Raw genomic sequence first — 21,924 nt, forward strand, 5'->3', positions numbered from 1 at the left:
AAGGCCTGGCCACGAGTCGCTCATCTGCGACTTCGCTCCCAGGTCTGTTCCAGGCAAGGTGCTGCAGCTTCTTCTTGGCCGATTCATTGGGTCTGCGAATAGCTCATTAAAAACTCTCAAAACACTCATAAAATATTCAAGTACAGGGATATGATCAATCATGAACAATAACAGAGACTAGGGTTAGTTCAGCCAAAGATTACGTTGGCAACATCTAATCCAGACTTTCTTCAGTGAGCTTTTTATTCATCAACTTCAAATAAATGATAGAAAAGCTGTGTCTTCTTTTAGATGAGGGATCAACGGGAGCTGAGTCACAGACCCACAGAGGTCCCTAGACTCCACTCTGGATGCTGCTTACAAGAAACTATAAACTTTTACGGTTTCTATAAAAGTGTATAGGATAACTGATACACAGAATGATCAATAAAAGCATGTTTCTTTATTTTTATGACAGTTTAACACAGGTTTTCTCCACCGTGTCATTACGTTGGCATCAGTGGAGTGCAAAAGTTGCATTCCCTGTCATGTGATATTTTACAATTACTTTACAAATTTAAAAAAGGTAAAACCACAATTGTTTAATATGCTGTAGAAACAGCCATTGTCTTACTTATTCATCACATGTTCCTAATAGGGTTATGGGAGGTAATGTTTTATTTTACGGTCCATTTTTTCCTAATAATTTATTGAAGGTTTCCTGGAAAGAACTATATAAATGTGGTTGTAATTACAGGAAAAATAAAAAAAATAAAAAAGATCTTAGTCAGTTTAGTTTGTTGTGCTGAGTTTAAAAGCTGTGGCTGGTTTCCAGAGAGAACAGCTCCATTTACATTGTCTTTGTTTTACCCATAATCATTACCACGAAACTTCTTAGGGAATTATTAGGAATTTACAAACCCATAAAATAAAGTGCTACCCAAGCATCCAACAGCCTGGGAAACCCTGAACACCCTGTTTTCCAGTCCATCACAGGACAAACACATCACACAGTATTAACAAAATATAAAAAATTAACTGCATAGGAAAGATATTAACTGTCCACTAGGTATTTTCACATTCACTTTGTCTAATATACTGTATGTCTACATTTCAAAACTCCAATAAAGGGAGGTGATGGACACAAGTCAGTGCAGCTCTGTCTTTGAGAAAATCTACAAGTCGGAGAGAAAAGTTTATTGCTGGCATCCTTCTGTCGGTGTTGTGCTTCTGAATCAGTCTACAGCCTTGCTCCTGTGGCGGTGTCACAGTTCCCTCTTCACTTCATACTGACACACACAAGACTGCCTCTGGCTGTCCAGGTATGGCTTACATCCCAAGTGCATAACGGCGTCAAACAGCAGAGTGACTGCTGACTCACAAGCTGCCAGGAGAGAAAGAAAGAACAAGAGGTTGAACATGAGCCGATACGCAACAGGGGCAAGGTCAGCTGGTTTGAAACAGTTGCCTGCCAACACGTTACTGTAAGAGAGTCAAAAACATTTGTGTGCATTTAAATACAGTATACATTTTTGATAAATGCAGATTTTATTGTAGAATAAAGTAACATTCAGAATTTACTTTTGTTTTAAAAAGGTCCCATGACATAGTACTCTTTGGATGCTTTTATATAGACCTTAGTGGTCCCCTACTTACAGCCACTAGAGCCAGCCCCACAATGAGCTTTCCTTAGTATGTGCCATTTCTGTGTCTTTAGCTATTGAGGAGGAGAGAGGGGGGGGGGCAAGGTGGATGGTGGGGGTGTGGTCTTGACCAACTGCCACTTTGCTCGTTTAAAAGCCATGATGTCTCTCTCTTTCTCATGGGTGGGCCAAATTCTCTGGGCGGGCAAAGCAGAGAAAGGGGAGGTAGATTCCAGATCGGCCCATCTGAGCTTTCATTTTCTCAAAGGCAGAGCAGGATACCCATGGCTCGGTTTGCACCTATCGCCATTTCTAGCCACTGGGGGACCATAGGCAGGCTGGGGGAACTCATATTAATGTTAAAAAAAAAACTCATAAAGTGAAATTTTCATGCCATGGGACCTTTAAGAATAAAATTTAAAATTACACACCGCAATATCTACAATCACATTAGCATAGAGAGCCAGGTGGCAAGACAGGTTTGATTTGACTCTTAAATATCGAAGCATAGCTTCTTTCCTTACATTTGTGCGAAAAGATTGCATTCTCAGGCGTACCTGTCCTACATTAGATCATACCGTATACTACTGTGGAACACTAATTGTAAATATACAGCATTATATATACAGATGGTGTTCAAAAACTGGCTGTGCTGACCGAGTGCCAACACTGAAGTGCAGAAATCAAAGGGGGCTACAGTACAAAATATAGGCTTCTTTCACGTTAGGCATTTTGACATGACATGGTAGGAAAAACACCGGTGTTTATAATAACATTAACAATGGAACAGGGTTATCTGTGCATCATCCAGCAGCATGCAGCTAAACCAGGTGTCTCTCATTAACAATGGCTGTGTTCTATTCAAGTGTCTCTGTAAGCCATGGCAGTGAGTGTGACAGGAGGTGCTTCACACGTCACTTAAATTGCCTCCTCGACTCCTCCGCTTGCCTCCCCTTCCTCGCGTCTTAGTCCCTTCCACCGAGGAGGCACAGGAGAGACAGGAGGAAATCACGGGAGGAGAGAGGCAACGAGGGAATGCGTTTTAGAGGGATGAGACGTCCTTTCCTCTGAAGCGTCACATTAATTGGTCAGCTGTATGAGCAGAGTTAGCAACTCCTTCAGCTGCACGGCATCCGGGAAGGCTGCTCTCGTGTATCCTCGCCTATAGCTCCTCGGTGATCCCCTCCTCGGTGATCCCCTCCTCGGTGATCCCCTCCTCGGGCAGAAATAAGAGCTTTGAGACGGCCTTCACCGGGGAGGGACAGAACAACTTCCGGCTCAGCCGAGGAGTCGAGGAGCTCTCAAATAAGGGACATGGGATGTACCTGCCATGCACCCAGAACCAGAAGCAGCTAATTGGAATTCAGCCAATATTATTATTATTATTATTATTATTATTATTATATTTACACCTGTGCTTTTCCTACTGTGACATGTCAAAAATGTTTCTGATCTTCCCGTTATTGGTCACCTGTTAGTGATGATTATACTTTATTAGACCCACAATGTAATCCAAGTTTTTTTGTTTATAATTTGACTTGCACCAGGACTTTTTCTGGCAGGATAACTGATTTCTTATTGACAGTTTATTTTTTTATAAATTTTTTGGTAATATTTTAGCATTCCAAATACATGGAGATAAATCCCTAGATTCTAATACTTTTTTGCTGCATACTGCATCTAATTTGAACACATTAGCTGCATCTCATGTCCCTTATTTGATAGCTCCTCAGTCCTCGTCTGAACCGGAAGTTGTTCTGTCCCTCCTCGGTGAAGGCCGTCTCAAAGCTCTATATTTCTGCCCAGAGGAGGGATCATCGAGGAGCTATAGGTGAGGATACACGAGAGCAGCCTTCCCGTAAGCCGTGCAGCTGAAGGACACTTCAGAGGAAAGGACGTCTCATCCCTCTATAACACATTTGCTCGTTGCCTCTTTCCTACCATGATTTTTAAGCGTCTCCCTCGTGCCTCCTCGGTGGGAGGGAATAAGACGGGAGGCAAGTGGAGGAGTCGGGGATGCAATTTGAGCGACATGAGACCCAGCAATTCACTCAGCCTCTTACCTTGGACACTCTGGGCCAATCCCAGAGTCCTTTGCACATTCCTACAGATGGTCTCGAGACAGTCCTGGAACTGATCATCGCACTCGTGCTTCTCACGGCCGCAGGTGTCATAGCAGCGGTCATGCTGGTTACAACATTTGGTCATGGACGGGATGCCTATGTCAAACTGGGGAAAAAAACAGATTTATCACTCTTTATAATGTAAACTGTAATGAAACCGCCTGTGGGAGACACGCATTTCCCTTTAATTCAAAAGATGTGATAATGGTTCAGTGATTGGTTAGTAAAATCTGAAGAAAAAAGGTTTTAGCAATGACACATGGCATAATTCATTGCTATTTTCTTTCTAAATCCAGAATAAGCTCCTAAAATTTGACCTACATTAAGAATCAGGTAGGCTTCCATCTGACAAATCAGTGCACATCCTCTTGGTAAGCTGAAATGTCGTCATTTGAAATGTAGAAACCAGGGCAGGGTTTTCACAGACGTTTTGCAAGTGCCATAATTTGTTGCTATACCTGCAGTCAAAGGTGTACAATGTGAATAAGAACAGAGATAAAAACCGTACCCTGTGGCACTCCTGTGTTGGTGGTTATGGTGTCTACATGTGAGGTAATCCAAGATGCATGCGATGATGCGAATGTGAAACTATTCAGGTTACAGTTAAGGAGCATAGCTAAAATATGTGGCTGTATTGTGTTAAAAGCACTAGAGATGTCAAAGAACATTATTCTGACGTATGTACCGGATAACTCCACATGGCTGTAGATCATATGTTACAGGTGAAGGAGGGCATCATCCTTAATGAAAATTGGAGCAGGTCATTTCATAATATGTGAAGTAGTGAGAGCAATAGGTATGAGGTCCTTAAGTGCCCTAGTATTTGGCTTTTGGGACATAGGCACACTTGATGTTTTCCACTTAACCGGAATCTTGGACTAAGACAGAGACAAAGACAATATATAGAGAAGCACCTTGCATTTCAGCACACACTTTAAGAGTATGAGAAAGGACCCCATCCTATTACAATACTCTTAGGTCAATGGAATTTTGACACTGTTAGTAAATTGTGTCTGTACTGCAATTTCTTGTTACTTATCAGCTAACATGTCGATAGATACTTATATATCCGCATGACCAGAGTAAAACAAAACAAAAATAACTATAATATATGTAAGAAATCTTCACCCTCCAAACACTGTCACACAGGGTACCTGAAATCCAAACAGCGGCGAGCCACATCCGTTGGGTGGTGGGTGCTTGTATCCAGGACGTTGTACCGGCTTGTAACCTGTGAGAGAGGAGCAAAGGTGAAGAGGTTTCTTGTTCTGCCACAGTCCATTATCTTGCTGTTAGAGATAGCCACATAAGTACACAATATTGAATGGCTTACTGTGCAGCCCAAGGGGCGATAATGTATACCTTGTGGCTCCCAAGTCTTGCATAAACTCAACATTCATTAAGTTTGTCTCCCACTATTTGTTAATAATTCTTTTATTTTAACTTGACATAGCAAGGAAAAGCACGTATGAATAATATCCTTGATGTTTAGGTATGCCCTATGGGTGGGCAGTAAGCCAGCATGTACCACACAAGAGCCCTCATAAATGAAACACAGCCACTATTAATGTTATAAGTTACACATGTGGTTGACAAATCAAACAGACAGACATTCAGTCACGGAACGGAAATTTCAAAAGGAGAAAATACTGGCTTTTGCATTGTTGTCAGAAAACATAGTATTTCAGCTTAGCATGTTACCTTAATATTTGATGACATATTGTGGTCATTGTTGGATTTAATACAGTAAATATATTACATATTGCACCTTTAAGAAAGAAGAAAGAAAAAAGTATCTTACCATCACTACACTTATAATGGCACAGCCCGTCATCGCCACCAAACAAGTCCAGTGCTACATTCAGGTACGTGTCAATCTTATGTATTCCGTTACGGATAGTTTTCAGAGTCATCCTCCAGTCTGGAGTCTTCGGCTCTTGTTTGCATGCAGACACACATTGGAGACATCCAAAAGAATACAAACCCAACAGAAAAACACAGCTGTGGTAGTGCATCGTCCACTTAACGTCGGAGAGCGAAACCAGCGTTTCCCGGATAATTAGTTTAATTAAGGGTGATTAATTCCCCAAAATGTTGTCTTGATGGCATCTCAAGTTAAACTTCTGGTTGTTTTCATGTCACTACCTGTCGCCATTGACATAACTGTCGCAGCTGTGGTGATGTCGTTTCCGGGTTTGACGCTGTCACGTGGCTGCTGATAAACCAATGAAGATGGTGTCGTCACAAGTCAAAACGTCACGTCAGTCAAATAAAACAAGTGGTGATATTTGAAATATTAATTTCAGCGGTAGTTCAATGTATTTTAGCAGTTAGAAACCCCATGGCCTTCTTGTAAGTCAGAACACCAAGCGATGTTATTCAACATCACTCCAAAGCTCACCTACAGTACAAGACAAACAGTACAGCATGCAGCAAACATGCATGCAGATAACATTTTTTTTAAACTTTCTAAATATATATATACACATACACACACACGTACTGCTGAAATTAAAATGTAACCGGGAAGTCACAGAGCTAATGTTCCATTCCATTAAAGGAGCCCATAGGCTATCTGTATACGAGGGGTCCACATTATGCTCTGTGTAGATGTAATGTGAAGGGGTCCCTGCATACATTTCAGGGAGTCAAGCTCTAATATCTTATGGTGTTTCTACTTTTACGTCAGTAGAGAATCTGAGTAATTCTTCTACCAATGGTGCATAGTGTATTCACTAATAATTGACCCTTTCATATCTGAATCACAGACAAAAATACATCCAGGCTACGGTAATAATTTAACTTTATTTAAATGATTAGGCGAGCATCGAAGAAAATGTTAGTTTCTTCTATAGTTTCTTAAATAACTGCATAAACTTCAAACATTCAAAAATGAAAATGTACAACCATTTAAGAAGAACAGCTTCATTGGCCTTCCATGTTTAGTCCCAACCAACTTCACATTTTTGAAGATGACGACATAAAATGTTCTCTAGTAGCAAAATCACAGGCATCTCTTTATGATCCATTGATCTTCAACCACACTCGGAGGTAAGTAGGAAGCTAGAAGAAGCCTTGTGTTGTTTTCTTTTCTTCCGGTGTTCTTCACAAAATAGACGTGGCTGGAGGACAGCCCCTCCAAACAAACCTACAAAGTCTCTCATCTTATATTTGTGTCAAGCAGATGATGCCAAAAGCGGTGTGTTGATCTTAAGACAGTGATTTGTTTGGGTTCTCACTACTCAAAGCACATGCCTTTACAATCAAGTGTCCTTGTCCATCTTGTTTTCAGGAAAATACAAGAAAAGCGGAGTAAAAAAAAAAAAAAAAAAGAAAAGGTCTGTGGCTTTCTACAGCGTATGTAGATTTGTTCATTAAGATGTAACAAGGCGGTTCCTGGGGTCAGGCTGGAGTGAGGAGGTTGGCCGGGGGGGGGGATATAAGGAGAGGGACATTTTTAAACATCTACAATAGAGCTAATTTATTTCATTAAGTTTTTGCTTCTAGTGTAAAGACTCTTCCTTAAAAAAACATGAACATACACATCTATTCATATACATTTACATGATCTAAAGAGCCCAACTCATCCTCCTCTGAATAGACTATTTAGTCTGTCCAGCTCCCTGCAGTTATCCATGGTCATAAGTTCTGCCTTTTTGCGCATTCGGTCATCCCTGTATACCTTAGCAGCATACAGCAGGTCTGTTTCTGGATGAGAAAAACAGAAAAACAATGCAAGTTATAAATAAGGAAAAAGGCAGAAACTAGTTTGGAGGGTGTATCATAACCATGGTTACTCACTTGTCTGCTTCTCCTTCCAACAGTTATTTCTCACATTAGATACGTAGTCGTCCTCCACATTTTTCTCAATCTGCTGCATCGCCGAGCCCCTAAACTCCGACTTGAAATCTCTAGAGACGTAGTAGTCGACTTTCAGGTTATCTGTCTGCCGTTTTATGGTCTGACCCGTGGACCTGGAAGAGATTAAAGGAGTACAAGTTGTTGCTGTCAACTTTAGTAATCCCCCACATCACTTAAATCCTGAAATTGTTTTATAGACTCAGTTTTTACTGAGACACCAGGAAAAGTTCTTTGTGCCAACATTTCATAGTACTTATGTAAATGGATACTTTCTAGTTGTCAAAACAGCCTCGTTGACAAGTAATCAATCATAACATTACATGTTGTAATCACTTCTACAGATTTGAAGTGTATTTGGCAAAGTTGTGATGACCTACCTACAATTGCAAGCAAGAAGAAAGTTTGCCTCGGTGATGAAAAACAGAGTGACACTCTGTGTGTGTGTGTGTGTGTGTGTGTGTGTGTGTGTGTGTGTGTGTGTGTGTGTGTGTGTAAAGTGGCAATAACAGTTCCCAAGATCCCCACAGGAAGGTAATAGATAACTGGCTTTCCAAAACTAGACCTCAAAAAAACTCAATAGCAAACATATGGCCACCAATTTGCTGTTAAGAAAAGTAAATTCCACTTATCAGTTTTCAGTTATTTAAGCAAATCGTCAAGGAACGTACGGTCTAGAGTAGAGGCTGTAGGGGGGAGGGGACACCATCATCTGGCTCAGTATTGACACTAAAATCAGGACCACGATGGGCATCAGCTGGATAAACATTGAGAAACCACCCTGGAGGCAAACACAGCACAATCAGTACTTCATTTTCAACAACACACTATGATAATGTACAGTCAAAGCATGTCGTTTCTAAAGCTGCACAGCAATTTAAATTATAATGTACATGTTCAAATTAAATTGTAAATTGTTTTTAAATATAAGACACAAAATGTGAAGCCATGTACGTACATCTCCCCTTTCTTCCGTTCTCTCTTGTCGGGAATCCGTCTGATTGCTATAGCTCGTTCTGCTGTTGGTGAAGGTGTGTGTACTTGCTGGAGACAAAAATATTATGACTGAGGTCAGATACAAATTTCACCAGTTACACCTACTCTCAAAGATCAGTATTCATGTCATCATACATTATGTCGAAAATGTAGTCAAGGTGGGCAATTTTTAGGGCCGGGGAAAAGAAAAAGGGTGCACCGGTCACTAGGCCTGTCACGATAACAAATTTTGCTGGACGATAAATTGTCCCAGAAATTAATGCGATAAACGATAATATTGTCGTTGAGAGACCATTTGCATCTAATATAATGATAATGGCATAATAACGCAGGTACACCTTTTCAAAGATCAATACACTTTTATTTCTAAAGAATATTTAACACTGGAACTGGAAGACATTTTAAATATCCACAATATGACCATTGACTCCCTGACGAAGGCTTGTATGCCGAAACGCGTCGGAGTACTTTAAGATTTATGATGACCAAGCCATAAATAAAGGCTTAGTATTTTTCTAAAAGAGAGTGCCTTGGAGTTTCCTTATTGGTTATCCACAATGTCTTTGATCTCCTTTAGTATGTCGTCTTTCACGCTGATGTACAGTTGTGGAATTGCCGTTTGTGACACGCATGTTCTCCCAGGCATTTTACAATTATTTAACACTAAATATTAAATAATATATAATTAATAAATTAAATCAATCTATATGGCTATCTGCCACATGGCGAATAAATGTTTGTACCGAAATAGTTCTGTTTTTCAGTCTTCATTTTGGCGAAGGTGCGGCTTCTGCTCCTCTGCAGGTCAGAGCCACACACACACACACACACACACACACACACACACACACACACACACACACACACACACACACACACACACACACACACACACACACACACACACACACACACACACACACACACACACACACACACACACACACACACACACACACACACACACACACGGCTTGTACCGGTTAATGTTCTGTGCATTGTCGGACACATGCAGCCACTTTCTTGAAACCGCTTGCGAGACCACTGCCTCCACCTACAGGTTGTCAGCTGTGTGGTTTGGAATGAAAGGGAGAAAACGGGACGCCGAGTAACACGGTTGATATCGCTCATATACTTTTCTTTTTTTTGACGCCACCTTAACTGCAAAGTGCTGCGGGAAACCCTGCTCCAACTCTCAACTAGCGTTTTCTGTCTGTCTCTCTCTCTCTCCGCCTGGAGTCCCGCCCACACAAAGACCATGCGACTGACAAGAGGGTTCACTCCTCGTTACGCTAAGGAACCGAGAGTGGTCCTCCAGTCTCTTTGGTAGAGAGAGACGAGGAAAACAAACAAGGATGCAAATGGAAATTATCGAGCTCATTTTTTTTATCGTGCGATTAATTGACTATCGTGACAGGCCTACCGGTCACCATTTACCAAAACACCAAGATAACATGGTTACAATTCTCACTTAAACACGCCATCTAAATTAAAAGACAGGATCATTAGTTGACTACTAAAGCGGTAACATGTGACATTACAAGACTAAATAAATAAAATCAATATATTTGGATAAAAACACAAATCACATTTCAGTGAATGAACTTTATGTGCTCACTTACAGGAGGGGAAGCCACCTCCAAAGAACATGTTGAAGAGGTCCTCAGGAGTGATGTCGGCTTCGAAGCCCCTGTGGAAGTCAAAGCCTCCTCCTCCTCCTCCTCCTCCTCCTCCTCCGTGGGAGTGACCCGTGCTGCTCGGCTCCTCTCCTCCTGTCAGGTCATACTGCCGTCTTTTGTCTGGGTTGCTCAGCACTGCGTATGCATTACCAATCTCTGAAGGAGGACACAGTTGATGGATCAAAGAGGGGAAAGAGTTATGGACATATATCATTTCATGCTGTTTTTCGTTGTAGGTGTTTAAGTACAATGCTTAGAAGGGCTGCACGATTTGGAGAAAGAAAAAAAAAAATAATCATATTGCGATTGACAATAGTGCGATTGCGATGTAACGGTATCATGAGTCTACTTGCTTGATTATCAAGGATAATGCACAAAATACTAACATTTAGAAACATACAAAGTTAAACGAGCATAAATACATCAACAAAAAATGTGCAATACTTTTTTTAAATAACTTAATAAAAAATAGGCATTTTTGCTTTGCTCAACTGTACAAATAAAATAAATAGAATAAATAAGAACAAACAAATTCATATTAAAATAACTTTTTGTATGCCCTTATAAACTGACATTTAAGATGAACGTGATATAATAACTAGTGATTAAGTTACAAAATATACTTTGTACTAGGGCTGCACGATATGACCTAAAATCAAAATCACGATTAATTGCACATTTCACCTCGATAACTATACATGAACAATAAATAATAAAAAAAAAAATTCTGATTCGATGAGGGATACTGCGTTTTTTTGTATAAAGTTTAAAAAAATGTCTTTTGCACGATAAAAAATGTAAATAGGCTACACAATATATTTCTTAACTGCCAATTAACTTGTTAGTCCTAACTTTGAACCAGCAAGTTGCGTTTTAGCTCCTCTTTTTTTCTGCTTGTGGAGAGCTACGTGACACATGAAACTATATTGATGAGGACCGGCGAGTTAAATTGGCTGTCCCGAGAGTACGCCAGGCTGACAACCGGCAGGCTGAGACTGGCTCGGACATACACGCCGCTGTGGACTTGTGTCAGTCCCGCAAGCAGTTTCAGGAAAGTGGCTGCATGTGTCCGACAACGCACAGAACATCAACACTGTAAAAGCCTACAGCTGTCCGCAGACACAGGGTGCAGAAGTGTGTCAGAGCCTCCCCCCGGACGGGTGAACTGAGACTCCGTTTCCTGCTTACCGGTCAACGGTAAAACTTCGGTTACATAGAATTTCATTGTGCTTTCTTTTGAAAGGCTGGCTGCCAAAAATCGCCACTTACTAGCCAATTAATTAGCCTGAGTTAAACGCAAGCTATCAGTAAACAGAAGGTAGTGGCTGGTGTCTGGTGTGTGCGCCAGTGTTTGTGTGTGTGCGTGTCGGCCCGCCCCCGCATTTGGCGACTGACTGTGAAGATCTGGACTGTGAAGATCCAGGACTTAGCCAAAAAATGTGAACATCAAAAACTCCTCAGTCCCTCCCCCCTTTCTGCTAAAGCCCAAAACGGTCTCCTATGAATGTGTGTGCATGAGCAGTGATTGACACCCTCCCTGGTCCTGATTGGTGCATCTGAACAGAGCTGTGGATTTTTGCAAATCACACACTACAGGAGTTTTATTTTATTTTTTATTACCTGCTTCTCAGCAAATATGACAGAAAGTTAGTTTTATAAGGTTTACCTACTGCACCTTTCATTTCGGACCCTGCAGACGCGGTAGAATGTTTTTTAAGGAGAAAGTAGGCCTATCAACAGAAATAAATTATCGAAATCATCGTCATGGGAAAAATACGTCGATAACAGTTTCAGAATTTCGATGTCGATACATTTTCGATAATCGTCCAGCCCTACTTTGTAAAACCTCTTCTTAAAGTCTGCATGCTCTGAAAGCCTCTACACTTGTGACGCTCACGTGACCATACACGACACTGGTCGTATCTTTTGTGGACGTTGTTACGATGGGAGCGTGAATGAGAGTGAGAATGGCAGGTGCGTTAAGTGAGCGACGTCAGTGAGGGACTGGTCAAGCAAGGAGGGAGAGGGAGCGGTGTCAGAGAGGCTGTGTGAGGGGGAAAACAAGAAGAAAAAGAGATAGCAAAGACGACGTGAAGTGAGTTAAAAGTGAACAATAAAACAACAAGCTTCTTAACACTTCATCTGTTGTTGATACTGTGGGTACAGTAAAGGGTGTAGCAACGTGGAGACTGCAGTGCACACAGAGACTAGAGTGTCCACGCACAGCCTTTTTGTTTACTTAGTGGAAATTGCAAATCTTTTGCGGTTATGCAATCGTGACATCGCGATTAGATAAATCGTGCAGCCCTAATGCTTATATATTCAAAGTTTGCATTACATATTGTATTTTTCATACAGCATGCAAGCTACATTTCAAATAGCTTGGAATAGATCAGAAAAGAACAATCATTTACTTTTAAAGGCCTCAGTGGCTCCAGGTGCTTGATTTTTGTCTGGATGGAACTTGAGCGCTAGTTTCCTGTAGGCTTTCTTTAGCTCATCCTCGTTGACTTCTTTACTGACACCCAGCACTTCATAGTAGTCCTTACACCGCTTTATTCTGAAAGACAGGGACAGAGACTGAAGCAGCTGAACCCAATCCAGAGGATCATTTTTGACCGCTCCAACAGGAAGGCAGGTGAGAAAATATTCTTTTTCCTTGAGTTCACCTTTAGTGTTAAATTCTCTTTCCCGGTCCCATTCTGAACAGCAAGCATGTATACATTATTACGGACGGAAAGATCGGAACATACACTGGCCTGTGATGCATATTCCAGTCTGGCATTACAGTAGGGTTCCACACAGCGAAATTTCGCTTCGCTCTCATTGAGGTTGAATGGAGACGATATTCGCCCTGATTGGGCGAGATGAGAGCGAATCGCCGAGGCAAGCTTAACAAAGTTGACGAAAGTTTAACTTTATTCAAATGAGGACCACTCGAGAACTAATCAGGTCCGCGTGTTTGTGTTTGGAGGCGGGAGTTTGACCAAGTCTGACCAATATGGCGAAGGTTATCAGAGCTGTATCATGAAAATTTGTATGTGATTAAAATGTTTCTACACAAACATTGGTACTTGTATCAACACGAATTGCATGTTCGGACATTGGATTTAATTGTAAAGCCTATCTAGCCAGGCCTAGCTGCCTGTGCATTTGTTTGATTACGTATTTTTGTTGGCGAACATTGACGCTTGTATCAACACGGATTGTTGATTATATGTCACACGAACTTAGACAGGGCAAATACACCACCAAATAGACCACTGTAGATGCTAGCCGACAGGTCAACCGCTAGCATGTTCCGACTATGCTACCTAGCTTCAACCCTCTCTGCTAGCACCCGGTGTTCTGTTGCGGTCTTGCGTGTTGTTTTCCCGAGGCAAAATTTCGCTGGCCGAAATTTTGCGGAGGTGTTTTGCTGTGGGGAACCCTACCGTTAGGGCTGGGCTATATGGTGGAAATCAATGTTACAAAATGAATATCCGTATTTTTCAAATAATAATTATAAAAAAAAAAACAATAAGCCATTTTGTTAGTTTTTGATTACAATTTGCTGGGAATCATTAATTCAGATTCACATTCTGCTTTGTGATGAATTATGCATATAAAAAGGAACTGATGGGATAACATTACAATGGAATTCTAATTCGTACAATTTCATTTGACAAAAAAAAATGTATTGACTGACTGATTGATCGATTTAGACAACGTTAATGATATAATAACATCATCACGATAAACTAAAAGTCCATAATATAAAGTTATCACCCAGTGTACCCGTCACTGAATTATGACTTGAGTAGGACTACTAATGAGGTCATAAGTTAAAGTGGTCATATTATGCGCACTTTCAGGTTCATAATTGTATTTAGAGGTTGTACCAGAATAGGTTTATGTGGTTTAATTTTCAGAAAACACCATATATTTGTTGTACTGCACATTGCTGCAGCTCCTCTTTTCTTCCTGTGTGTTGAGCTCTCTGTTTTAGCTACAGAGTGAGGCATCTTACTTTGTACCATCTTTGTTGGGAGTCGCACATGTACAGTAAGTACTGCTAGCTTGTCAGTTGCAGAGCATGAAGGAGTGCCATGCTAGCAGCTAGGCGAGCATTATAACGTGTTATAAAGTGACTCACGTTCGTCACGGAAGTAAAGGCTGGACTACAATAGAGCTGTTTGGAGCAGTTTGTGAACAGTGTTTTCTGTTGGAGATGGAAAGTCCCTTTGGGGTGGACTTTGGGCTTTTTCACTTTGTAAACCTATAACGTGCACAAAAAAGATCTATAACACAATAAAGGAAAGGGAAAAAGCCAATAAACATAATATGAGCACTTTAAATGAGACAGTTTTTATGTAAACATAGCACACAACTGGTCTTATTTTTCTTAGAAGACATGATGCAATTTTTAACCCACTAAAGCTTAACCAAAGGATTTAGTATAAAAACACAATGGAGTAGAGATGTTTGAGGTACAATACAGTGGTAGGATTGCGTAATGACGAGCAGCATGTTTATAGTTGCCATCTGCAACTTTCTAGGATCTGATTGGAGGAGGACATCTGTGGATCAAATGCACCGACTTCCTACCTCTCTCTCCGTAGTCCTGTCTCGCGATCTAAAATTAGAGCATGTAGTTGTTACCTGGTATCTAGTTCACACATGCTAAATGTCTCTCACTTTATCCCCTCATGGGCAAAGCACCAAGCTGAAGAGGTTCCCATGACAATTAGCTATGTTTGCACAACACTGCAGAGACTACAGTGTCCTCCTGTAGCCACAGATGAAACGGCTAATAAAGTATGATAGAAACCGTACTGCTAAGGGCCAATCGTATGAAAGCACCAAAATAGGCAACTGAAGTGGGGCAGATTACAGTACCTTTTAGTGGGAAAAGAAATACAGAATGAAAGGGAAGACCTAGTGAACCTAAAATTCTCACCTTTGCACTCCTTCCACCTGCTCTTTGGTGAAGCCTTTAGAAGACTCGCCTCCTCCAGACTCTCGGCTTTCCTTTTCTGGCTGGGCACCGGTGCTTTCGGCTGCTCTCCTACGATATGCGCCATTACCTGCTGAGCTCCCATTCTTCGTTAACGCGTCCAACAAAGCTGAAAAAGAGAGGAAGAGGCTAAAGATGAATTCAATGAGTTAAATGAATAATGTAAGTGTCCAAGCTGTTAACAACTTCTTTAAAGGGGTGATAGAATGATTATATAGGGTATTTCACACTGTTCCTTATGGTCTCCTAATGGGGTATGTAACATTGGTTGGGCTGAAAATGGCCTGGTTGATATTTTACTGGCCCTTATGCATCCCTGTGTTTTGGCCCTATTTGTAACAAGAGCTTTTCTTCCAAATATGGTATGGTCATGAATATTTAGATGAGCTGCGCGCTGATTGGTTGAGCGACTTGCCATAAGCAGACATTAGAGACGCGCGCTGATTGGTTGAGCGAATCCCCAATACACATACATTAGAGAAGCGACAGAATCTCATATTCCAGACACTGCAAGGTTTCATTACCAAATTCACTTCTGAGACTTTTTAGCGAGAAATCAACTATATAAAGCTGAAATATCGGCCGTTTTACAAAAATTGATGGCTAATTGCAAATTTGGTAAGACGTGTCGGACTTTAGGAGCTCCACACAGTCTGACGAGAAAGCGGCAGCCTGCTGGGCTCCATACCCAGCGCAAAGTCACCCTTTGTGGATACTGCACTACGGGGCTCCGCGGCCAGCTGCCGGCATAACTCTAATATATTAACGGAATTTTATTTGAATTTCGTCACGCCACTTATACAACATCATTCCCCAATGTCTTATAAAGCTAACCGTTGTGTCCGATTTGATTTTAAGGCATTTTTATGAACGCGAGGCATCTTTGTAGGACGAGCAGCTGCTTGCTATATGTCCCATTCATTACAATGGGGAAATACCGCAGCTAGCTAGCTACACTGTCGCCATAACTAAAATATATTTACAGTTTGAATTTCGTCACGCCACTTATATAACATCATTCCCCAATGTCTTATAAAGCTAACCGTTGTGTCCGATTTGATTTTAAGGCATTTTTATGAACGCTGTAGCCTCTTTGTAGGACGACCAGCTGCTTGCTATATGTCCCATTCATTACAATGGGGAAATACCGCGCAGCTAGCTAGCTACACTTTTGCCATAACTAAATTATATTTACAGTTTGAATTTCTCGCCGCCACTTATATAACATCATTCCCCAATGTCTTATAAAGCTAACCGTTGTGTCCGATTTGATTTTAAGGCATTTTTATGAACGCTAGGCGTCTTGGTAGGACGAGCAGCTGCTTGCTATATGTCCCATTCATTACAATGGGGAAATACCGCAGCTAGCTAGCTACACTGTCGCCATAACTTAATTATATTTACAGTTTGAATTTCGCACGCCACTTATACAACATCATTCCCCAATGTCTTATAAAGCTAAACCGTTGTCCGATTTGATTTTAAGGCATTTTTATGAACGCTGGTACGTCTTTGTAGGACAACCAGCTGCTTGCTATATGTCCCATTCATTACAATGGGGAAATACCGCAGCTAGCTAGCTACACTTTTGCCATAACTAAATTATATTTACAGTTTGAATTTCGCACGCCACTTATATAACATCATTCCCCAATGTCTTATAAAGCTAACCGTTGTGTCCGATTTGATTTATAAGGCATTTTTATGAACGCTGGTACGTCTTTGTAGAGGACGACCAGCTGCTTGCTATATGTCCCATTCATTACAATGGGGAAATACCGCAGCTAGCTAGCTACACTTTTGCCATAACTAAATTATATTTACAGTTTGAATTTCGATACCACTTATATAACATCATTCCCCAATGTCTTATAAAGCTAACCGTTGTGTCCGATTTGATTTTAAGGCATTTTTATGAACGCTGGTACGCCTTTGTAGGACGAGCAGCTGCTTGCTATATGTCCCATTCATTACAATGGGGAAATACCGCAGCTAGCTAGCTACACTGTCGCCATAACTTAATTATATTTACAGTTTGAATTTCTCACGCCACTTATACAACATCATTCCCCAATGTCTTATAAAGCTAACCGTTGTGTCCGATTTGATTTTAAGGCATTTTTATGAACGCAGGCGTCTTTGTAGGACCGAGCAGCTGCTTGCTACATGTCCCATTCATTACAATGGGGAAATACCACTTTCGCATAACTAAAGTATATTTACAGTTTGAATTTGCCTACCCGGCATGAATATTACAGGTTCCTCAAGGTCTTACAAAGCTTAGCTAACACTTGTCCGATTTCGGATTTCAATTGAATGTATTTTTGTGAATGTCAGAGTTAGGAGGAGGCTAGCTAGCTCTCATTGATGGACTCCATCTCACGCGCGCTCTATCAATGAGACTCGCGGACAAGAGGCGTTTATTTCCCGATTGTTTGTTTAAATAACTCAACACCATACCCATTAAAGATTAACTGCGAACCTAACGGGCTCGCCCGCGGTAAAAGATTGCGGGCGTAACAAGCTTCGCTGACACTGCGGTCAGGCGGCGATGTAGCAACCCAGGCAGCACCAACACCGGCACTAAACTCCGACACACAGTCGGAGAAAATTCTGCAGTTAGCCATCCATTTTCGTAAAGCGGCCCATATTTGAGCTTTATATGGTTGATTTCTACGCATAAAAAGTTTCAGAAGTGAATTTTGTAATGGAATAGCAGAGATCTGCGTGACCTAGCTAGATTCAGAAAACTACCTGATCTCAGGTCAGTTGTGTAGCCTATGTAAATGTTGGGGCGTGACTGTTCTCTTAATACACCCATGGGCTGACAAAGGTTCCGGTTTTTGGGAGGTTGACGTCAACTTCCAGCTTTGTTGGGATTCGCCCGTTTTCAGCGGCAGTTTCAAAATATGAGATTTTCATAGTAAAGGGGTGTCAATGGGATTTTGAGCTTCTATGTATGTCCTATTTACCCACCGAACTGTCCTCATTCAACTATGACAGGGTAAAATCGGTTTTGCATTCTATCACCCCTTTAAAGTTAAAAAGGTGTCACTAAAGATGATATACAAAAAAATATTTGACATTACCACTGATGTGTGTAATATAACACACACTTGTTCAGATTTGATATGAGTTTGGATTTCAATATCAGTCATTCATCATTCAATACAACTTTGTTACACTGCTTAAATTTGTTTGACCAAATCTATATTGCACATCTTTGCTCCAACACAAAAACATGAAGTACTACGATTACTTCCAGTGGAAAGATTTTCAAGTATTTACTCAATATTTACGTATTTATCGACACATTTTAATTGCAGTGTCCATCCAGTAGTCTTACTTTCAAGTTTGCCATCCATGTAGGAAATATAGTCAGTGATGCAAAAATACATACTCAAAGTCAGTGTCAAACAGTACAGCATCAGTAGAGTAGCCTAATCATCTCTCTCTCTCTCAAATGCTTTTAAATGTTTTATTAATGCATTGACGTGTAAAATAAGCACACAACTACTGCCCTTTTGCACAACCATAATCCGTCTTTTCCATAGCACTCTAGACTACTGAACATGTTGAGAAAGACAAAAACATGTTCACTGTATTTTTTGTTAAGAGTCCACAGCTTTTTTGCACGTCGCCCCTGCAGCAAACCCCGCCGCAGCCTCAACACGCTACCCGCATTCAAAATGAACGGAAAGACCTGTGTTTTTGCCGGGTTGACATATTCTTATGTCAACCTTTTATGAGTGATGCCCTGAATTGCATCATCTAGGGATCTAAGTCCCTGGTTACTCAATGCCAGACCTGTACACAAGTAAACCCTCTCAGAGACTCACAGACTTGTAGTGCCAGAGGTGTTGAGCAGCAGTGGCTCCAAACTGAAGAAACTGGTGAATGTTCAGATACTGTTTCCCTGTTTTCACCATTTAATATAAAAAGCAAATTGTTGTCCTCTTATGTCAGTAGGAAACCCCCCATGATTACTCCTACCAACAAAGAAACACACATAAGGCATTTATGTTGGAGAGCTTGAGGTGTGTTGAAAGTTTGCTAGATAGAGAATTTAACACACACACACACACACACACACACACACACACACACACACACACACACACACACACACACACACACACACACACACACACACACACACACACACACACACACACACACACACACACACTTCACCAAAGCAATCAGTATTGTGAACTCTTGCCAGGACAATGAACACACAGTCCCCTTACCCTTAAAACACACACTTTATATTTTTCCTATTTACAGTATTTATTTTAATTCCTCCCCCAGTATAACCCATCCTCTTTGGCACATTGTTTAAAACCTTTTCTTTATAACTTCTCTTTTGAAAAAAATGGCTTTTTATATTGGCCATATTATCCTTGATGATTTGCTCAAATAACTGAAAACTCATAAGTGGAACATGCTTTTTCTCAACAGCAAATTGGTGGCCATATATTTGTCATTTAGATTTTTTCAAGGTCCAGTCTTGGAAAGCCAGTTATCCATTACCTTCCTTTGAGAAGCTTGTGAACTGTCACTTTACACACACACACACACACACACACACACACACACACACACACACACACACACACACACACACACACACACACACCAAGTTTATCTACACTATTACACACTCACAATCTTGTAAAGAGCCTTTTAGAGCTACAATCCAAAGCACCACTATTATCGGTTTACAGTCATTTTACAGAGACACAGTTGTATGTCCCGGATTAGCCTATACTCTGGGTCAATTATTCAATTAAAGGATTGACAGTCGGCTGGCCAGCATGAAGTCCGAGCCGTGACTCCATCCTTCTCCAGGCTCCACCTGCCTGTTCTGCCCTCCCTGAAATCCACGGCCTTTAAACTAGCTAAGTTACAGCATCAATAACGTAGCTAGGCCAAAGTGTATTACTTGAAGTGAAAATAAAATGACAGCTAGAAAAAATGCTTTAGAGTCCAGCTAGCTTTTAAAACGTTACAATGAGTGACAGCTAGCATTGCCCTCTGAATAAAGGAAGGCTTGATCGTGGATTGACGTTTCACGGTTAGCTAGCTAACTTGTGTCAGCTGTTGGTATTCTGAAGCATTACAATGCTTTACTGATAGCGGCAAAGTACAGGCTAACACTCATCACAGATTACTCAAAATGACAGAAGTCCACACAACAAGGAAGCGCTGGCTATAGGTTAGTTAGCTAGCGAACATAATGCTAGGCCCACAACTTAACGTAGCTAACGCTAACTCGGATGTGTGTTGCCTAATTTCTTGTCTTACAACCACACCTTAAACTTGACTAACGTCAACTAGCTAATTATACAAATATGTGTTTTGCAAGAGTCAACAGGCAACCTGCTGTGAGCGTAAACCGCTAGCTAGTGCTGTTTTCAAACGTCAGCTAACGCTACTAGCTAACACTTATAATTTACAGCCACGGCCCGGGTCAGGCGGACCTAACGTTGACGTTACCTTTGGCTCTGTCAGTTGGATACAGCTTCTCTGCTTTGTTGAGAAACTTCAACGCTTTCTCTTTATCTCCGGCTTCGAGGGATTTCGTCGCTATATTAATACATTTTTCTGCTTCGTCTCTGTTTCCTTCCATCTTCTTCATCCCTCTTCCTCCTCCGCCAGAGTCAGCTGATCATCTCAGTCAGCACTTGCTCACCAGCACTGGCAGCAAAATCCAACCTACTATGTTTCCTCTTGTTATATATTTATACAGTATATGTTACTATATTTGTGTTTTGTTATGAATGGAAAAATAGGCATATTTGGGAATTGGTGGATGCATTCTCAGATCTTTTACTTAAGGTACAGTACAGTACAACAATGTAAAAATGCTCCATTACAACTAAATCCTTACGCACGGAATGTTGCCGGAAGTGGTTTCAGATACTGGAATTCCCTGCAAACCTTCCTCAAACTACAGTCTTGCATCCCCCTTGGAGATTTTAAAGCTTAATCTGATGTTTTCTTGTGATTCTTGTTCATAAGTCCTTGTTATTGTATAGTTGTGTTTCTGTTCTGGTGATTGTGTTCTTGTGAATGTTTCTTGTTCCCAGGTCTTTCTTGGAAATGAGATCTTAATCTCAATGACCACCTGATTATATTATATTATTATTTTATATTATACCACCTTCACTCAAAGAGTTCAGTGACCAAATGTACTCTAAACACCTTGCATAATGCCTTACATGTTGTGCCACCATTAATTATAGGACATCGTTTGATTCATAGGCTGTATTTAGGATAATATAATTTATCAAATTAGATTAAATTAGATTTATACTGCAAAGAAAAAAAAGACAAACACTTATTTACAAGAGAATCTTAAGCTGTAGAACATGGCTGAACTGTAGGTCATCAACATCTTAAAATATTGACAAGTTTAATACAATGAATAAAAATAAGTTGGTAGAGCAGGCGCACATATACAGAGGTTTACTCCTCAACGCAGCGGGTTTGACTCCGACCTGCGGCCCTTTGCTGCATGTCGTTCCCCCTCTCTCTCCCCCCTTTCATGTCTTCAGCTGTCCTGTGAAAATAAAGGCCTAAAAATGCCCCCAAAAAATAATCTTTTAACATTAATACCAATGAAGTTTTTTTTTTTTTTTTAAGAG

At 40.8% G+C, this 21,924-nt stretch overlaps 2 protein-coding genes across 2 annotated transcripts; both read right to left on the reverse strand.

Annotated features, from left to right (window-relative positions):
• Positions 1-420: 420 nt before the first annotated feature.
• On the reverse strand, positions 421-5,948 carry pla2g12a (phospholipase A2, group XIIA). Its single transcript, XM_039815243.1, has 4 exons — positions 5,547-5,948; positions 4,900-4,976; positions 3,686-3,851; positions 421-1,363 (listed from the first exon to the last, which is right to left on the reverse strand). Exons 1-4 carry the CDS (start codon positions 5,758-5,760, stop codon positions 1,245-1,247), a joined length of 576 nt encoding a protein of 191 aa, XP_039671177.1. The 5' UTR covers positions 5,761-5,948; the 3' UTR covers positions 421-1,244.
• Positions 5,949-6,531: 583 nt separating this feature from the next.
• dnajb14 (DnaJ heat shock protein family (Hsp40) member B14) lies at positions 6,532-20,981 on the reverse strand. The gene is made up of 8 exons (XM_039813764.1): positions 20,774-20,981; positions 15,218-15,383; positions 12,693-12,838; positions 10,222-10,434; positions 8,562-8,647; positions 8,275-8,384; positions 7,547-7,719; positions 6,532-7,453 (listed from the first exon to the last, which is right to left on the reverse strand). Exons 1-8 carry the CDS (start codon positions 20,913-20,915, stop codon positions 7,329-7,331), a joined length of 1,161 nt encoding a protein of 386 aa, XP_039669698.1. The 5' UTR covers positions 20,916-20,981; the 3' UTR covers positions 6,532-7,328.
• Between the last annotated feature and the right edge of the window lie 943 nt (positions 20,982-21,924).

The sequence above is a fragment of the Perca fluviatilis genome, chromosome 1 (assembly GCF_010015445.1).
Source record: "Perca fluviatilis chromosome 1, GENO_Pfluv_1.0, whole genome shotgun sequence".
Classification (NCBI taxonomy): domain Eukaryota; kingdom Metazoa; phylum Chordata; class Actinopteri; order Perciformes; family Percidae; genus Perca; species Perca fluviatilis.

Excerpts from the sequence above, each read along its gene's own strand:
- pla2g12a (XM_039815243.1), bottom strand. The coding sequence starts at position 5,760 with ATGCACTACCACAGCTGTGTTTTTCTGTTGGGTTTGTATTCTTTTGGA. Across the intron at positions 4,977-5,546 it reads CCATTATAAGTGTAGTGATG|GTTACAAGCCGGTACAACGT; the intron begins GTAAGATACTTT and ends CCTCTCTCACAG. Across the intron at positions 3,852-4,899 it reads CGCCGCTGTTTGGATTTCAG|TTTGACATAGGCATCCCGTC; the intron begins GTACCCTGTGTG and ends TTTTTTCCCCAG.
- dnajb14 (XM_039813764.1), bottom strand. The coding sequence starts at position 20,915 with ATGAAGAAGATGGAAGGAAACAGAGACGAAGCAGAAAAATGTATTAAT. Across the intron at positions 15,384-20,773 it reads TCCAACTGACAGAGCCAAAG|CTTTGTTGGACGCGTTAACG; the intron begins GTAACGTCAACG and ends TCTCTTTTTCAG. Across the intron at positions 7,454-7,546 it reads TTGGAAGGAGAAGCAGACAA|AAACAGACCTGCTGTATGCT; the intron begins GTGAGTAACCAT and ends TTTCTCATCCAG.